The following is an 18,601-nucleotide window of genomic DNA, read 5'->3' as shown; positions in this document are numbered from 1 at the left end:
CCTCGCTTCCTGTCGCATTGCGTCACTCCTGGACCTGCATAGATTTTTTTCTAAAATAAAAATTGGTCGCGTCGCGTCATGCTGCGTCAGCGTACACCCAAAAGATCATTCTATAATTTAATTTTACGTTTTAATACTCAACTCTATGATATAATTCCAAATAATTTAAAATGTATATACAAATGACTAAACATGAATAATTTCCGACATTTTCACGTTCACAAGTCTTGCACAACGAACAGAGCCGGCTCGGCTTATTCCAGTTCATTAAATGAAAAGCGTGAAATTCGCCGACTTAACTAGTCATACAAATGATTCCGGATAGAAACTTAACTAATTAAAGTTTTGTACATCTCAAATTACTCTCCATTTATAAAAAAAATTATAATAAATAAAATCCACCGCGTTTTTTATACTAAATAATACAGAAGTAAAACGTCATTATATAAAATCTAAATATACATGTGTACGTACACTAGGTAAGAGACAGGTCAATGAATTATTTATTGAATATTTTGACTTATTATCATAATGCTCGCGTAGATTTGTGTTCCAGAAAAGTGATAATGTACTTTATTGTAATTTATCTGTATGTATATCTAACAATTGTACTCCCTGATTTAGAGGTAGGTAAAAAAAAAAAATACATTATCAGCGTTTGCAATGCCAGAATAAGGCATGCAATTCCCGTTCCCGTTTCAAGTGATGGTTGGAACTGTTGGATTAACGTCTCTTGGATGCCGTGTCGTCATAAACCAACTGGTAACGTGGTTACCAACGAACAGATTTCCTTGACTACACAATGGCGCTTCAATCTTTCGCGTCGGTAAAATCATAATTACGAATATTATTATTAAGAGGTTTTTTCCATTTTTTTTTCACAGTAAGCTTCCCGGACATGCATACAACAACTCCCGAAAGTTTCATCGTAATCGTTTAAGTGGTTAAAGAGCCTATAAGATACAGACAAACAAATAGACATTCAATTTTATATACATACATACTAGCTGAACCCGGCATGCGTTGCAATGCCACAATAACGCATGCAATTCCCGTTCCCGTTCCCATTCCCGTTCTCGTTCCCGTTCCCGTTCCCACTTGTCGGAAAAACGCAGGCAGCGAACACATTTGAAATTATTCAATTATTTGTTTATTTTACCCTAACAACGCATGTCGCGACGCGAAAATATTTGAAATTATTGCGTTGCAATGGCACTCATTCCCGTTTTTCCCGTTTCCGTTCCCGTTTTTGGCCGAATTTTTTTCACGGTAAGCTTCCCGGACATGCATACAATAAATCTTGAAATTCCATCGTTCCATCGTACAATAACGCATGAAATTCCCGTTCCCGTTTCTCGATGCGTTTCCATAAGTGAATGTTTCAGTTTCAAATTAATGCTTAGTAATCAAATTAAATTATAGTAAAATATAGGAACGCATACGTGACAGACAGACAAAAATTGATTTTTATATATGTACATATATGTAGGATTGTTATGAGTGGTACGTAATGTAAGGTAGGTATGAGTGGTACGTAATGTAATGGTTGGCATGCGTGCGCGCAAGTTGGTTACCAACGTACACATTTCCTTAACTGCACAATGGCGGTTCAAACTTTCGCGTCGGTAAAATCGTAATCACGAATATTATTATTAAGAGGTTTTTTCCCGTTTTTATTTCACAGTAAGCTTCCCCCCCGGACATGCATATAACAAATCCTGTAAGTTCCATCGTAATCGGTTGAGTGGTTTAGAAGCCTATACGTGACAGACAGACAAACAAATAGACATTCAATTTTATATACATATATACATAGATGTTCTGTGACTACTTACATATTATTTGAACTTTTGCTGCTATTGTTTTTTTTATATATTGTTTATATAAATACGTATTTCATTTCTGTATAATTAATGAATCTTTTCCGTTATATTTTCGACCATTGTGGCTAAATAGGGATTCCTATAATTTCACAATAGTCCAATTATACATAAATATTTTAGGAGATGCAACACTTAGTTACACAACCAGCCCCAGCATCCGACTTACTACATACTACAAAGTATAGAAGTTTCAATTCATCCATCCAACAATCAATTACTTACAGAACGAATGACCCACAAATTAAAACATACAACCTACCTGGAACCTTGCACCTGTGGCACGCGCCCCGGTACATCGTACATCACCGAAAACGGCCTTTTAATACCCACATACGTTACAATCAATTTTTACGACACTCTATCTGGCACGACCCTGTGAGCCTTCGAGGCAACATTTAAAGCCAACGTCGGATTATTATGTATAAAAAAAAACCACAACTGCTTTGCAAAATCTAGCGAACGAAAAAAAGGGGATGTTCCGGAGAAAAAAAAAATAGACATTCCAACGACCGACGACCGGGAAAAACGTGGGCGGAAAGCAATTCCTTTCGAAAATGAACTTTTTTTAGGCCATCGCGCAGGAAAAAATCTACCCTTTTAATACAACGCATATTGCTTTTCCGCCTTTGAATGTGAGAAAATCGGAAAATGCGACCGGTCCATTTTTTTTCAGAATCAACGCCATCCACAGCAATCGTGATATTATGTATTAGAATTTTTCCACGACGTGAAATTGTGTATTTATTTATTTACCTGCATAGATACGAATAAACCAATCATTTTGTAGCCTTCTACATAAATAACAAAAAATAGATATGAGAATGAGTATATGCAGATAAGCGAGTCTATACTAGAGTATTTGATTAATTGATTAATAATGAACAATTACTTAATTAAAAAGGCAGTGTGTAATAAAATTATATTAACAATTACTAATGATAAATATAAATTAAAATCGGATTTGTTATATCCATATTTTGAATTGATTTGATTTGAATTAACATATTTTATAAGCGTTGGCTAGAGTTGGTATAAAAGTTTAGTAGATTTTACGATCTCAGCTTGCTCCTATCTATTTGAGAACATTACTCCATTTTCTTTGAATATTTTTTTTTTATAACCAGCAGCGTGGACTAGATGTTAGCATATTATGCTTTCGAATAGAGTGGTCACGGGTTCGAGTCCCACTGGTGGCCGCTAGCCTTGATTTGTGACTCCGAGTGCATTGTTTTTTATCAGAGTTTGCCAATTTTTCTAATTTTCATTAAACCGATTCCTGCAAAATTGGCATCTCCTTTCCTACCTCTATTGCGAGTCTCTAGTAATTCAGCGTCTTGTGGTTCGCCGGTTTGTATAATAAATTGCTACATAAATTACTCCACATATGTATCTATGGATGACGTTCGTATAAAATTCGTATTGTATAAATGCTTGTATTGACGTATTTTATAGCTTGCAATGCTACTTTGTAATGTTTGGCCATAAATGTCGTATATACATAATGTAGACATATTTAATTAGACCTGGATATTTGTGACTCCAGGTCGATCGTTTCCTATCAGAGTTTGCCAATTTTTTCTGATTTTATTGTTGAAACGGTTCCCGGTAAAATTGGCTAAATATCCTCCCTACCTACTATGTCACCACTAATATTTGAGATTGATTTATGTACAATAACATGTATGTACAATTCATAGATGTCTCGTTAATTTGCGAGTTTTTCAGTGTCTCGTAATTCAGCGACTTGTATAATAATGGCCAGGAAGGCGCATTAGAGTTACCTGTAAGGCCATCCTGATATGTAATGTAATATGTAAAAAATAATAATAATTATGTATATATATATATATATATATATATATATATATATATATATATATATATATATATAATTTAGTTTCTTTATCTGTATAAGTACACTCGTTACTCCAGAGGATGATTTACGTACATACATATGTACATATCACTCCAGAGGCTGATTTGGGAAATTGTTTTATATTTTTCAAGGAATTATTATAATTTATAAAACTTTTTTTTATTCCAGAAGGGAATGTTATATTGATTTTAATTATTAGTACCAAAACGATGGACATCCAAATAGTAGCGTTGAATATTTTCTAAGAACGGCGAAGACCAAAACTGTCCCTTTGAGTGATTAAAAAAAAATAGTGCACGTTCCAAGGATTTGCTTAATTTGATCGTTTGTTATCTTTCCGTCAGTTTTAAGATATTATTTAAGTTATAATATGTATGCGTTTCCAATACGGCCCCATTTGCAACTTGTCCCGCCAAATCCGAGGTCAAGTCATGATTGATAAATATGTACATAACACTTTGACTATTTAATTAATTAATTAATTAATCATAATTATTTTGATAATATCATCACATGCTGACCTATATATTATACAAAATAAATAGTGTGCTAGTGTTATGTAAATTTCAAATGATGTAATTTTATCTTTGGGAGGGTTTTAAACATTTACCTACAGTCGCCCACGTTAAAATAATTCGATAAACATTTATGTAGATATGTATGTACATGTATTATATCTAGGCTAGTAAATTATAGAATGGTTAACTATCTTTGTCTGGAACATTCGTTGTACTCGTAAAATATTTTGTGAAAATGAATTAAATTTAAATATATAAAAAAAAATAGTCTCAAATAAATAGAGGCGATTTAGAAAATTTTTTGGTACGTTGTAAAAGGAACATTTAAATTTATAAATTCGCTGTCATGACCAGAGATCGGTGGTCAAAATTATTTTCAGCAAAAAAAATTGTTCAATATTGTCAACCTTTTTTTTTGCTCTCTTGCTTTGTACGATAACAACAATTTAACCATATTTTGTGCTGAAAAGAATCCTGGCCACCGATCTCTGGTTATGACCAATTAGAATCCATTAAAATTCGATCTAAGATCGATACTGAGTATAAATCAGTCAAAAAAGTGTTTTCAAGATCACAAAGCTTTAATATATTTGTTAATAGATGCAACTTAAGAAAAACTTACACCTATTGATATTTGGTATATAGTAAATGAAGTAAACATAAATAACGAACGAGGTGAAACTAGTATAAAACCTTTAAAAAAAGCCAAATTTTTGTGTGCTCTTATTTCTCGTTCTTGGTGTATTTTGTTCCATTATCTTGTTTAATATGTAGATTTTATAATTTTTTTTTATTGCTATGTATCTAAATATATGAAACGATATATTTGGGCTATGCCCGCGGTGACCATATTTTTTAGAAAAAGTAAACGACATAAAAAAATCGTTTTATAATTAAAAAAATGCGTTATAAGTTAATAAAATATTAGCATACAAAATTTTGAGTTTAAAAAAATTTTCTTTATTATACATTATAGAAATTTACAAGACGTATACTACTCGAATACATACGTTTAGATTAAAAAAATATTGAGCTAGAAAACCAATCTTTATGAGTGGTACAAAATAATGCGAAATAAGCTCATTAGATCACAAAAAAATTTTGTAGAAAAAATAGGATATTTTTGACTTCTAAAATTCGCTGCATAATCAATTTTAAGTATTTTAAAATATTGAAAAATCAAAATCAATTTGAAAAACTTCCGACTATTGATTTCAATACTAACTTTTGGCATAGTAGTACTAGATTTTGAGTAAAAGACTGTAAAAACCAAAAAAATAACCGAATTACACCTTTAAAAATTTCGGCGATTATATTTTTAGCGATAGTCGATATTCCAAAATAAAGGACAAATGGGCAATTTTAGAATATAAATAAACCTAAAGGACAAAGCAGTGAAATAAAGCACTGTCCTCTTAAATAAAGGACGTATAGTCCTTTATTAACAAATATTTCATTAAAAAAATAATGATAATTTTCTAATATAAAAATATTTCATACATATGTAGAATGTTTAAAAAATTAGCATAAAGTGTCCGATAAGAAATATTATATTAGAATTGTTTCATAGAACGAGCTAGATAATTCTATTGCATACATGCATATATACAGGTATGTAGATAAATATGTATATTTTCTTCTTATCGGAGACTATCGCTGAATTTCGCCACTCAAAAAATGCTTAATTTGATCTTCTAATGAATGAATGCCTCATATATTTTTATACAATATCGTTAATATCTACTTCCGGTCGATAAACATTCAACAACAAATAATCATCTGAAACTTTTTCACCTGTTACATGTTAGCTGAAAAAAATAAAATGGCGGAGACAAATACAGATACTTTTAATTCCTATCATAATTTTTGCTTTTATTTCCGATCATAATTTCTTTGAAAAGCACTACGTATATGAAAAATACATTAAGTTTTACCAATTTTCAATATATGAAACATAATAATAAATAAAATATTGTACGTGTAAAATTTTTTATTGACAAATGAAACATTTGAAAAATAAAACAAAAGAATATCATCGGTCCAATATTGAAATTTAAAAAAAGTCAACGAACTCGTTTATCCATAACAACAAACAAGAGTGTGAAAGATAAAACATTAGTCATCAGAAGTCGGAGATTGGCATAATTAATCCGAAAATAATCAAAGACGACCACACGCGTACCATTAAAATTTATGACATAACCTCTCGAGCCAAAATAAAAATATGTCGAAAAACAACGCATTGTTGTTCTGTCACAAATCGCGCGTATTCGATACACATGAAAATATTCGTGAGTGTAGTAGCATGCAATCGACAGATAGTGGATTCATGAATGAAACTGGAGACGAGAGCGCACTCACCTTCATAAGGCCACCTCCTGGCGCGAGGATGTGGTCTCCGTTTCCACGATCAGTCCGAAAATCGACGATTAGTCAGATGTGAGAGAAGATCAGACGCAACGCGACAGACGACCACACGCTACGGCGACAAGGCGCGCACTGTCGACCCAGCTCTCCATAGTACCGATTTGTAAGCGGAGTGAAATTCGCGAACGCGCCGCGTTGATGATTGCGAACATCAACAATTCAATTTCTCATTTTCCTTATTTTGTGATTTACGGTTGATGTTTATTCTTTTCTTGTTGATGCCTATTTTAAAATTATGCATTAAATGGTTTCAATGGAATATTCCATCATGGAGGGAGAGCAATTTTAAAATATTTCGATTTAGGTTGAATTTAAATTATTATTGAATTACTCTTGTAGGTAATAAGTAATGAACAGGCATGTTGGACTTTGCATTTTAAGTAATTAATATAAATCTTGCACAAAATTAAAAAAAATACAGAAAATCTATGTACACATATTTGTAATTATGATTTGGTATCAAACTTATTTTAATTACGATCGTTATTTAGAATTGAACAATTTCATTATGTACGAGACATGTTCGAAAATCCGTCGTTGATTTTTATAATATTGAAAAAGTGTCATCTATGTAATTTTTAATAAACTATTCTTGTGTTTTAAGAAGTTTGTTTAAATTTGTATTGTAATTTTATAGGTGTCTCTATTGAAAACGTAATTGAAATAAATAAAAATTATACTTACTGGAATCTAATAAGAATTGTTTACTATTTTGAACAGTAGATTACGCGTGTATCGTGCAAATTTAAAATTGTTCAGTTTGTTCTAAATATAGCTCATTTGTGATAAAACTCTTTGTTATTTTTCAGCACTTTAATAATTTTAAATATTACATATTTTTTAGGTAACCATTATTTACAATTTAAGTAGAAAGATTTAATACAACGAAAAATTGGAAATTCGATTCCTTACTTACAATTTTAAAACAACCTTTTGGCAAATATTTTCACAAATGATCGATATTTTTTCAAATACTAAAACGATTATTCAAAATGGATTTGTGAATGTTTTAAAATGTTTATGGAAAGACATATTTCATAATAATTGTAATAACAAAAACAACATATATTGTACTAAACAGTAAAATTGATTCATTCTCATTCTGTTTTAATCCATATTGATGAAAGATTAAATTAGAATATATTTGAAATCAAAAATCTTAAGTATTGATCGAAAAGCTTCATGGTGAATTTTAAAATACAATATTTACATTAATCGAAATATAAGAATCGAAAATTTTTTCCCCAATTCGAATGGTGGTGAAATGAATTACATAACTAAACTTTAAATTTGAAAAAAACAAGATGAGACTTATATGCACAATCAATGATAATAAACCTAAGCGGTCAAGCAATTACATATAGTTGAATCACTAGAATCCCCCCCCCCCCCTTGCAAAAATTCAAAAGGTGAATTCGCGCATAGCCGTTTCTCTTCATGTTTTGGCCACCAAATGATAAATCGTAGCACATGTGCCGGTTGAATCGAGCGGCCAGTGTCAGTATGCGGCCGAGAGCCGTCGCGGTACGAAGTGTTGTAGTATAGTCGGTTCGCGTCGCTCTCGACTCGTATCGATCGTAGCGTTTGCCATAATATAACCCCCTCGTCTTGTAAATACATTTTGTAAATAACTTGCAAAAATAGGGGCGTCGCGTTGCAAAGTGGCCGCAAGTATGCGACGAAACCTTAAGTTGTTACTAGTGTTCGCCACCCTCTGGATTTTCGTGGTGCTCTTCTTCACGCAGATACCCTCGAGTACCACCAAGGTTTGTTTTCGCCAATTGTCCTAACCTGAAAATTAAAATATTTTTCCTTTGATCATGCCAATGGGTGGGTTTTCATTTAGGCGCTTTTCACGGGGGTGAGTATTCACGATTTTCGGCACGTTGCAGTGTTTTCGATCGAACGCACGTGCATACCTCGGAAAAGCTACGTTATTTTCTTCATGTATGTTTTGAAATAACATTTTAATATATAAATAATCGTTACCATTTGTACGGAAGAAAAACAAAAGCACTTTTTATTTGAAATTTAATTAATATTTCCTCAATAAATTTGTATTGAAAGTTTTTATGTATGATTTGATTTTATCAATTCATATATTTATTATGTAAGTGAAATTACAAAAAGGCTTATTAAATCAATTTCGTAGACACTAATAACTTTTCCTCGTATCCTATTATATGTACATATCTCTGTATTTATATTAGATTTTTTATTAAATATTTAGACAAATTTGATGAAATTTAACTTTTAATCAAAAAATACAAAGTTTACTTTTAATCATAATAACAAGATTATCGATTATTTTATCTACGTTTATACTAATGAATGTAAAGTTTCTACTTCGAATTTTTTTGAACCGATTTTATCTTAAAGCAACCAATTAATTAAATACTGCATTCTTATAACAATCTATTTTATAACTTACCTCTTATTATTATATGTATATCTTTTCAGAATATTATTGCTATTATGTATATGAATTTTAGAAATGTTTTCGGTATTGAATATATGTACCTTCAGCTATCGATCTATTTAATTATGAACTTTTAAATGAATTATATACTGTTTTAGGTATTTTTTCATTAATATACATTTTTCATTTAAAATTGACCCTTTTTCATTTCAAATTGACATTGAATAGGGGAATTTTTTCCCCAATTCAAATTGACAGTGTAAAAAAAGGGTAAATTTGAAATGAAAAAGGGTCAATTTTAAATGAAAAAGGTCAATTTTAAATGAAAATGGGTCAATCTAGAATGAAAAACCTGTATATGTATGTATATTATATTAAAAAAAAAAACATTTCGAATCGATCAAAATCGAAATTCGAAAGATCGAAATTTCGATCATTTTATTGAGCAGAATGATTAATAATAATATTATGAGTCAATATTATAATATGTATACCGAATGGTAAATTGTTATACATATGAATGTTGTAATTATGTTTTATCATAATTAAAATCAAATTGACCGCTAATTCCGTTTCGAAACACCGACCAAATAATTAAACGCACTTTTTATACACACAATAAGCGTCCCACTTTGTATATAAACACACTGCATATTTCTGGAAATTACACGTATAGCAAGTTTATATTGTATTGTATCGCCTGCTGTAAATTGCACGTTTACTTCCCTTTCGTGTCAACTCGAGGAAAAAATCCAATAAAAGCACTCGTGAGAGATTTCAGCTAACTGTACCTATCATAGGCACACTCGGACAATCAAACGACATTCGCATTTCCGCTCGATTTTCGCCCAAAACCGGTACCGAATAACCGGATCGGAGTTATGCCATCTCAGATATGCAAAGGTGGCTAGTCAGATTCGAGATGATAGATAGTAATAGAGCGATTCTTCTCTCGAGACGTTTATACTGTCGTAACTACCATTTTTCCGAGGCGATAAATTCGCCGAGTATATAATGCAGGGTGGTCTCGGGGAAATGCAAAATAATCCCCGGCATCGTCGTCGCTGCGAAATTTAATTTTAGTTTGTCGGAAAGGAAAATAGAGATTGAGTTCAATGGCGCCGACCGAAACGAATAACGCTTTTTTTACTTTCCTTTCCGTCGTCCTGCGAGAGAGAAAAATCGCTTTTTTCCCCGAGATGCCCCCGGCTTTTCCGAGTGTGGCTCGTTTCGATTTTCCACATTCCAAATTGGAATTCGTATCCCCCAGTGTGTGTGTGTGTGTGTGTGTGTGTGAAAAATCTTATGAACGCATTGCGGAAGTGGTTTTGAAGTTCCACAAGGAGTACGCGTTGCGTTTTTACCATTTCCATATAAGACGTATAATAGATTAAGAATCTGCTTTGCGATCGTGCCGAGAATATAGAGAAAAATTTTTGGACTGGACAGGTGTTGTCAATGCGTTTTTTTCTCGTTATTTATTGATAGAAGAAAACCTAAGTTCGTTAGCAATTAAATTCTCATAGTACATATATTATACCGGTCTCCGTGACGAGACAGAATGTTAAATGACAGAAAACGCAAATATCGGAAGGCAAAGATCGAAAATCGAAAGATCTTAAGTCGAAAGATCAACAAAAAAAATGGTGCATGGTAAACGGTACATACTCACTTAATTTGCGCGAGCAGGATACAACAGGAACAATAGGAACAGGCTTTTCCTCCCGTATTAATGTGCGCGCGCAGAATACGGGAGGAAAAGCATGTTCCTCTTGTTCCTGTTGTATCCTGCTCGCGCAAATTAAGTGAGTATGTACAGTTTACCATGCACCTTTTTTTTTTTGATCTTTCGATTTTCGATCTTTGCCTTCCGATATTTGCATTTTCTGTCATTTAACATTCTGTCTCGTCACGTAGACCCATATTATACACATGTACATAAAGTTAAAAAAAAATGAGAGTCTTCGGAGAATTTTTGATGACACCTACTCCGACCAAAAAGACACAAATCCATGAATCCGGCTCTGAATCAAAAAAAAAAAAACCCACATGTATTTATAAGTACATATATACATGCTCATTTGTAGGTGGACGGCCGGGGACATGACAAAGACACATAGCAACAGACGAAGACACATACATACATAGGCACCTCACACGTTCAATATTATTGACGATACCTTATTGTTTTTACTTATATCTATTTAATACGTCAAAACATCAATATCTCAACATTACACGATCAATACTTTTGTCAATATAATAAAGTATCCTAAACAATGATGATCATGTAAGGTGCCGAATACTCATTCAATTTACATCATATGTATGTATTATAGATACATATTACATCATATGTATTATACATACATACATACATATTATGTTCATGAATGGAATTACCCCAAGGCAATAAATATGGTTATATTAATTTTTCAAACATAATATGATACAATATACGTGGAATAGTGGTTAGCATAGTATGCATCAGAATGGTCACGGGTTCGAGTCCCACTAGAGTCCCGCTGCTGGCCAGACTTTGGTTTGTGACTCTAGGTTGATCGTTTCTTATCAGAGTTTGCGAATTTTTATGATTTTCATTGAAATGTTTTCTATAAAAATTAGCATCTCCTTCCTACTTCTCTTGCTAATCTCAAGCTGTTTAGCTTGGTGGGGATTTAGCTTGGAGGGTGGTGTGGGGGGTGGGAACAATACGCGAGGCCAGCAATAAGGGCGAAATCACACAGCGGTGAATGTGGCACGTGGTTTTGTTAGATAGTTTCAAACACATTGAAAAAAAATGTGACGTTCATGGCACGCATGCATGGCACACGGTGGAAAACGACACTTTCGATCTATGTCTTTGAAATTGTATGGTAGTATTTATCCTTGCTTGACCGGGATCTATACCTAAACGATCCTTTGGACCATTTTCGGTAAAATTGTATCCTTGCTTGACAGTGATCGATAACGAATATGGGATACGATCGAAAATAATTAGCCGATTTTAAACGGTCTGTAGAAAAAAATACTACTAAAAAACTATTTCACATTTTATTTTCTATGCAAGTAGGTGTATGTAGTTTCTTTTTAACTATTAATAATATTCATTACATACTTACTACATATGTATACATACAATTCATGTGTATGAATGTAATTTCACCTAATGGAACCAATCTACACACATGTGTAATCTTTCGACACCCGCAACCCAACTAACTAGTCTCTTTTGGACAATGCAAAAGCAAACTCATACATATTAATAGTGAACAACAGCACATTGCCTAATATTACCAAAGTTCGCCTCTTGTCTATTGTTGAAAGATTCACAAAATTGCCAATTCCAAATATTACCACACATATGTACGAACAAAACTGCATACAATATTATGAGCATTACATGTTTGGGAAAAGTTTTCCTCCGCGTATATACATACATATGTATGTATTTCACGTCCCAATATTAGAAAATGAAAACCGGAAAGGAATCTTATCGGTGATAAATTTGTAGAAAGTCTTTCGCTTTATTAGGCTTTTTGCAATTAACCAGAATCGCCTATAGATCTAAAGTATTTCTTCTTTGAAACGCGTTATTTTTATCAATCGAGGTATTATTTGATTTTGATTTTTAAATGTTTTTTATTATTACTAAATTATGTTCACAATATATCTTATATCTACTTTAATAGCTACTAATCTACTGATCATTTTCTATTTTACAATTTTAATTTAATTTTGTCAGTATTCATAGTATTATAATATTCCAATGTTAATGTACAGCATAATAGGAAAAAGAGCTCAAAAAACTATTTACAATTCTTATAAATGCTCATAGTATATATAATATTAATTAAAGACTCTCTAAATTTGACGATCTAAAGCAGATTGTGTTTAGGTAATCTGTGTTTAAACCTGAGGGGTATATACATTTTTTTGTAATCACCGAGATTCTTCACAAGTGTGTTAGTATGGTTATTAGTGATTCTGTCATAGAATCTACTATCTAACAAACGGAATATTATATAGAGCCACATAAATGTAATTCACTCTACCGCGTGTAAAGAAATAAAATAAATAAATGGCATGCAGTTTAAGTTAGTATATATGGGTGTATTATAAATTATTTTTAGGGATTTATTTTGTATTATTTGGAGCTTGGAAAGGTTAGTATTCGAGGCGTTATTCCATACAGGTGAAGCATAGGTTAATAATGTTAATAGGAGCGTGCGATATAATTTTATTTTATTTTGAATTGATAAAGAACCATGGCGATTAAATATTGGGTATATTGAGGATATAGCCCGCATCGCCTTGCATTTCGCTGCCTCAATGTGAGGTTCCCATCTCATTCTTTTATCGAACGTTACTCCTAAATATTTTATTACTGATTGCCATTTCAGACTTTATCCCGAGGGTATTTTCAGATCTGAACTTGGCTTATGCTTTCTAACACTAAAGAATATCGCGTAATCAATGTATTATACATTACTTTTGCCGTACCCAAATTAAATTTTCAATATTATCTATTGTCTCGAAACAATGTCGTATACATGTACTATATTATAATATATTCAGGTTGATAAGATCTCTTTTGCTTCACAGAACATTTCGTCACCTGTCCGTTACACCTACAGTTTTAGCATATCAAAGGCTCTCTATGAAGTCTCTGTGCAATTCAAACACAACGAGATTAATATTTTAACAATCAAATACGTTTACAATGTCTGCACAACCCAACAACATTTACGTATACTGCAAATCTCATGAAAATAAACATAAATTCCTATACCTATACAATGTACGTCATCGTTTGGAGCCCAGGCGGTTTTGGTATGCTGTCTGAGCCACCGAATAAATTAATACCGTTTAGTTTTCTGGCCGGGGTTAGGTTAGGTTAGTCGAGTCGTTAGCCGGTTAACCGTCCGGTATTATCCCATGTGTGCGGTATTCGGTGCTATGCAGTCGGTATGACGATCGATAGTGAAACAGTTTCACCCCCGGCCAATTTGCTACATCCTCCCTTTTTGCGTCTGATCTCGGCGAAACTATTACGCCGGATTTTATCAAATCTCTCGTACCTACCACATTCGGTGGAGGGAGGGTGGGAGGGGTTGGTAACTTACGCCCGTCGCTTTCGGACGAGAGATTTGAGACGCTTTAGACGGATTTGAGAAGCTTTCGCAACGTATGCTCTATTAGTTATAAAAAAAGACGAAAATTGAATGCAAATGGAAAATTTTGCTCGGAAGGGTTTGCCGAATTTGATAAAGTGGTGGGTTTGTGTATTCAATTTTTGCTTTGGACGATTTATCGGATTTTATTTTAAGAAATATAAATTTCGGCGGTTGTGTGTGTGTTTGAGCTTAAGCTCTTAACTGCGGGTGTGACGCATTTTTTTTGGCCGACACTCTAATTATTTTTTGGACCTGTTTATCATCTCTATTGATGCATTATTTCATTTTTTTTATAATGTACTAACTGAACCCGGCATGCTTTGCAATGCCACAATAACGCATGCAATTCCCGTTCCCGTTCCCATTTTTCCCGTTCCCAATCCTGTTCCCATTTGTCGGACAAACGCAGGCGGCGAACACATTTAACGTCTCTTCAAAGCCGTGTCGTCATAAACCAACTGGTAACGTGGTTACCAACGAACGCATTTCCTTGAATACACAAAGGCGCTTCAAACTTTCGCGTCGGTAAAATCGTAATTACGAATATTATTATTAAGAGGTTTTTTCCCGTTTTTTTTCGCAGTAAGCTTTCTGGACATGCATACAACAAATTCTGAAAGTTCCATCGTAATCGGTTGGGTGGTTTAGGAGCCTATACGAGAGAGACAGTCAGACAAACAGACAAACACACATTCAATTTTATATACATATATAGATAAAGACATTTATGTTTATGGAATGGTTTAGGAGCCCATAAGAGACAAACAGACATTCATTATGTATATATGTAGATAGATGTACCAACCGAGGATCAATATATGAATGTTTGCTGATTTGAACACAGAACCGCTGATCACGTTTTAGAGATTTAAAAAAATGTGTGTGTGTGTTCAATATTGATATTTATAATTTTTATTCCAGACGATAGGAAAAATAGCGAAATCCCCGTCGATCATATAAATAAATATATAGTAGGTAATACAAAAAAGTAAATGAAAATATTTGTATACATAAATAATAATAATAATCGTATATAATAATTGTCTAATGCGTGCGCACGCGCGTGTGTACGAAGTTCTGTCCGTTAACATGCTCCGTCTCTCTTTCTCCTTGGAATCGTATATCGTGAAAAGAGACGCGGCATAGTGTGCGCTTTGCGCTTGTCACTTACATAGTTCACATTTATAATATTTAAAATATAATTAATTTTTTTATATCGGCCGATCATTTTGACGGCTTCCGTTGATCTGAATTGCGATATTTTATCGAGTGTAAAAGTATGTGCACGCAGGCCACTAGTTGTAAATAAAAAAAATATGGCATGTGTGCGTCATTATCGAATATTGTTTTGTGTAATTCTTATATTCCTCAAACACACACATAAAATCATGAGTTGGTCACATCCGATTGAAATATCGAGTTCTGATTTTCGAATTATTCGAAACATTTGTGATTCACGATACATTTAAAATGCATAGTTGGTGTATTTTAATTGTAATTTAAAAAAAATGTTATTATTTACATAAGTTACGTTTTTGATATCCCAAAAATAATTTAAAGTCTTAAATTTTTTTATTGTTAGTAGATTCAAAAATAATAAACAATAGTAGTGTTTAATTGTCCGTTAGGTACTACAGTGAGAGTCTAAACGGGCAAATACTAATCCATACAGATAATATATGGAACTAGTGTTGGACCCGTTGATTTCAACGGGTGGTTTCGAAAAGGAATTGAAACTCGAATAAAAATAAAGTTAAAGATATTGAATCGACTGGTTTCGGAAAGAAATTGATGCACGAATTACGAAGTGATTACGAATTACGAACTACGTTTTGTGCATCGCCGACCTCCTGACGCCTTTGCCCCCGATGCCTCCGTCGCTCCGGGGCCTTCGGCCCCAGCGCCGCCGACGCCTCCGGCGCCCCCGACGCCTTCGGCACCCCGGGGGCTTCGCCCCCAGCGCCGCCGACGCCTCCGGCGCCCCCAGCACCCCCGATGCCTTCGGCACCCCGGGGGCTTCGCCCCCAGCGCCGCCGACGCCTCCGGCGCCCCCAGCCCCCCCGATGCCTTCGGCACCCCGGGGGCTTCGCCCCCAGCGTCCCCGATGCCTTCGGCATCCCGTCGCCCCCAGCCCCCCCGATGCCTTCGGCACCCCGGGGGCTTCGCCCCCAGCGTCCCCGATGCCTTCGGCATCCCGTGGGCTTCGCCCCCAGCGCCGCCGACGCCTCCGGCGCCCCCAGCGCCCCGATGCCTTTGGCACCCCGGGGGCTTCGCCCCCAGCGCCGCCAGCGCCCCCGGCAATGAAAAAACTGAAAAAATGAAAAAAATGAAAAAAATGAAAAACTGAAAAAATGAAAAAAATGAAAAAAATGAAAAAACTGAAAAAATGAAAAAAATGAAAAAACTGAAAAAATGAAAAAAATGAAAAAACTGAAAAAATGAAAAAAATGAAAAAAATGAAAAAACTGAAAAAATGAAAAAAATGAAAAAACTGAAAAAATGAAAAAAATGAAAAAAATGAAAAAACTGAAAAAATGAAAAAAATGAAAAAACTGAAAAAATGAAAAAAATGAAAAAAATGAAAAAACTGAAAAAATGAAAAAAATGAAAAAACTGAAAAAATGAAAAAAATGAAAAAACTGAAAAAATGAAAAAAATTAAAAAACTGAAAAATATGAAAAAAAAAAAAAATTTGTTCCCCATACTGGTTGATGGTTGATCGTCCGTCACATACAAATATACAAATATACAAATATACAAATATACAAATATACAAATATACAAATATATTTAGCGACAGTCCGTTTTTATATATAGTATAGTTTTGTTGAAAAAAATAATTTTCACATAAAATAGTCCATGTGTATAAAGATTATGTTGAATATTATTCAGCAATACGCGTCGGGGTTATCGTTCGTGTCAAACGTTCATTTATGTGTGAATAAATCAGCAATTTTCTCTTATTTACTATTAACAAATTAAAATGCAGAATTTGAACAATTGCGAATTTCCATAAGTGCCGACTTTCTACGCTTATAAACATTTATTTTATATTAATATACGTGTTCATACTTACGTATATATTTTACCAGTTCATTAATTAACTCGTTCATATTGCGAATGCGCGTGGAAATTTTCTGTCGTACGCGATTACATTGTTTTATGCCAGCTGTTTTTTTTTTTTAATATACGTATGTATAGTAAGTAAAGACAATAAGGCAAAAACTTAATTCATTCAATCATTAAACGAGTGTCGTAATCGCGTGAGAAACGTGCGTTACACTTTCGTATAAATATTTATTTAATAAAACACATAATAATGGGCGAATCGAATCTGTCCTTGTGTCTATTTTCGTGTCTTTCGATTCTGCACGGGTTGATGTCAATTCGAATTAGTTGGCTTCCTTTTTACGATCGGTTGCATTATTACGGTTAGTGCAATTTGCAATTTAATCTGGTAAGTGTGTGCATTGATTTCCCTAGTGTATATGTGAATTAATATTCATATACATGTAAATATAATATGTATGTACATATGTATACACAATAGAAAATTGTCTCATTTTGTTTTCAATGTTGAAATTTTTTTAAGATTTGAATTTGAACGGGCATTGAAAATAATTTCATGAATATAATAATAGTGTAACTGTGAAGTATGTACCATGCACATGCGTGTTTGTACATATATTGCGTAGTGCATAAAATTTCATATCCGTCTATCATTTATGCTAAAATTATATATTATGTTTTTATTTCATTATTAAATTGGCTATTTTTTCGCCAGAGAATACAAGTCGACTGATTGCATCTCATGAATTTAAATAAAAAAAAATTAATTACATCGTGTCATTGCCCCAAGGATGGCTATGGCTAACTTTATACATATTTATGTATACATATATCAATTTATAATATTATTATAAATCTATAAAATTATTATAAATTTGAAACTAAATTTAAATAATGGTGACAAATTATGGTCAATTTGTAAGGAACTGTTTCAACAGAGAGAGAGAGAGAGAGAGAGAGTAAATATTGGTACTAGACTGTTTATTGTGAATTTTGTCGACGAATTCATGACCGCTGGGCAGACGGGATTTAGCAGACTTCGCTCAAATCCAGTGACGTCCCGAGACTATTTTCCGCCCTTAAGCAAAATTCCAAATGCCGCCCCCACTAGAAATATAATTAAATATATAATAAATATATATAATTAAATATATATTTATATGTATTTAATATATATGTATTTAATTATATATATAATTAAATACACTATAATTAAAGTATTTAAAATAATA

General features: G+C 33.2%; 2 protein-coding genes across 2 annotated transcripts in view; one reads left to right on the top strand and one right to left on the bottom strand.

The window, feature by feature from the left end:
* Positions 1-6,778, bottom strand: part of LOC143916175 (serine/threonine-protein kinase NIM1) — a 102,496-nt gene extending 95,718 nt beyond the window's left edge. The window contains exon 1 of the mRNA XM_077437137.1: positions 6,639-6,778. The gene's annotated coding sequence lies outside the window, so the exon portion shown is untranslated. The remainder of the gene's footprint in view (positions 1-6,638) is intronic.
* Positions 6,779-8,204: 1,426 nt separating this feature from the next.
* Pgant2 (polypeptide N-acetylgalactosaminyltransferase 2) overlaps positions 8,205-18,601 on the top strand; it is a 129,247-nt gene continuing 118,850 nt past the window's right edge. Inside the window, exon 1 of the mRNA XM_077437156.1 lies at positions 8,205-8,470. Within this exon, the coding sequence (XP_077293282.1) occupies positions 8,378-8,470 (93 nt within the window). The 5' untranslated portion in view covers positions 8,205-8,377. The remainder of the gene's footprint in view (positions 8,471-18,601) is intronic.

Source organism: Arctopsyche grandis, chromosome 8 (assembly GCF_051622035.1).
Source record: "Arctopsyche grandis isolate Sample6627 chromosome 8, ASM5162203v2, whole genome shotgun sequence".
Lineage (NCBI taxonomy): Eukaryota > Metazoa > Arthropoda > Insecta > Trichoptera > Hydropsychidae > Arctopsyche > Arctopsyche grandis.
Note: the sequence above shows the minus strand (reverse complement) of the source record. Positions and strands in the feature narration are given on the sequence as shown.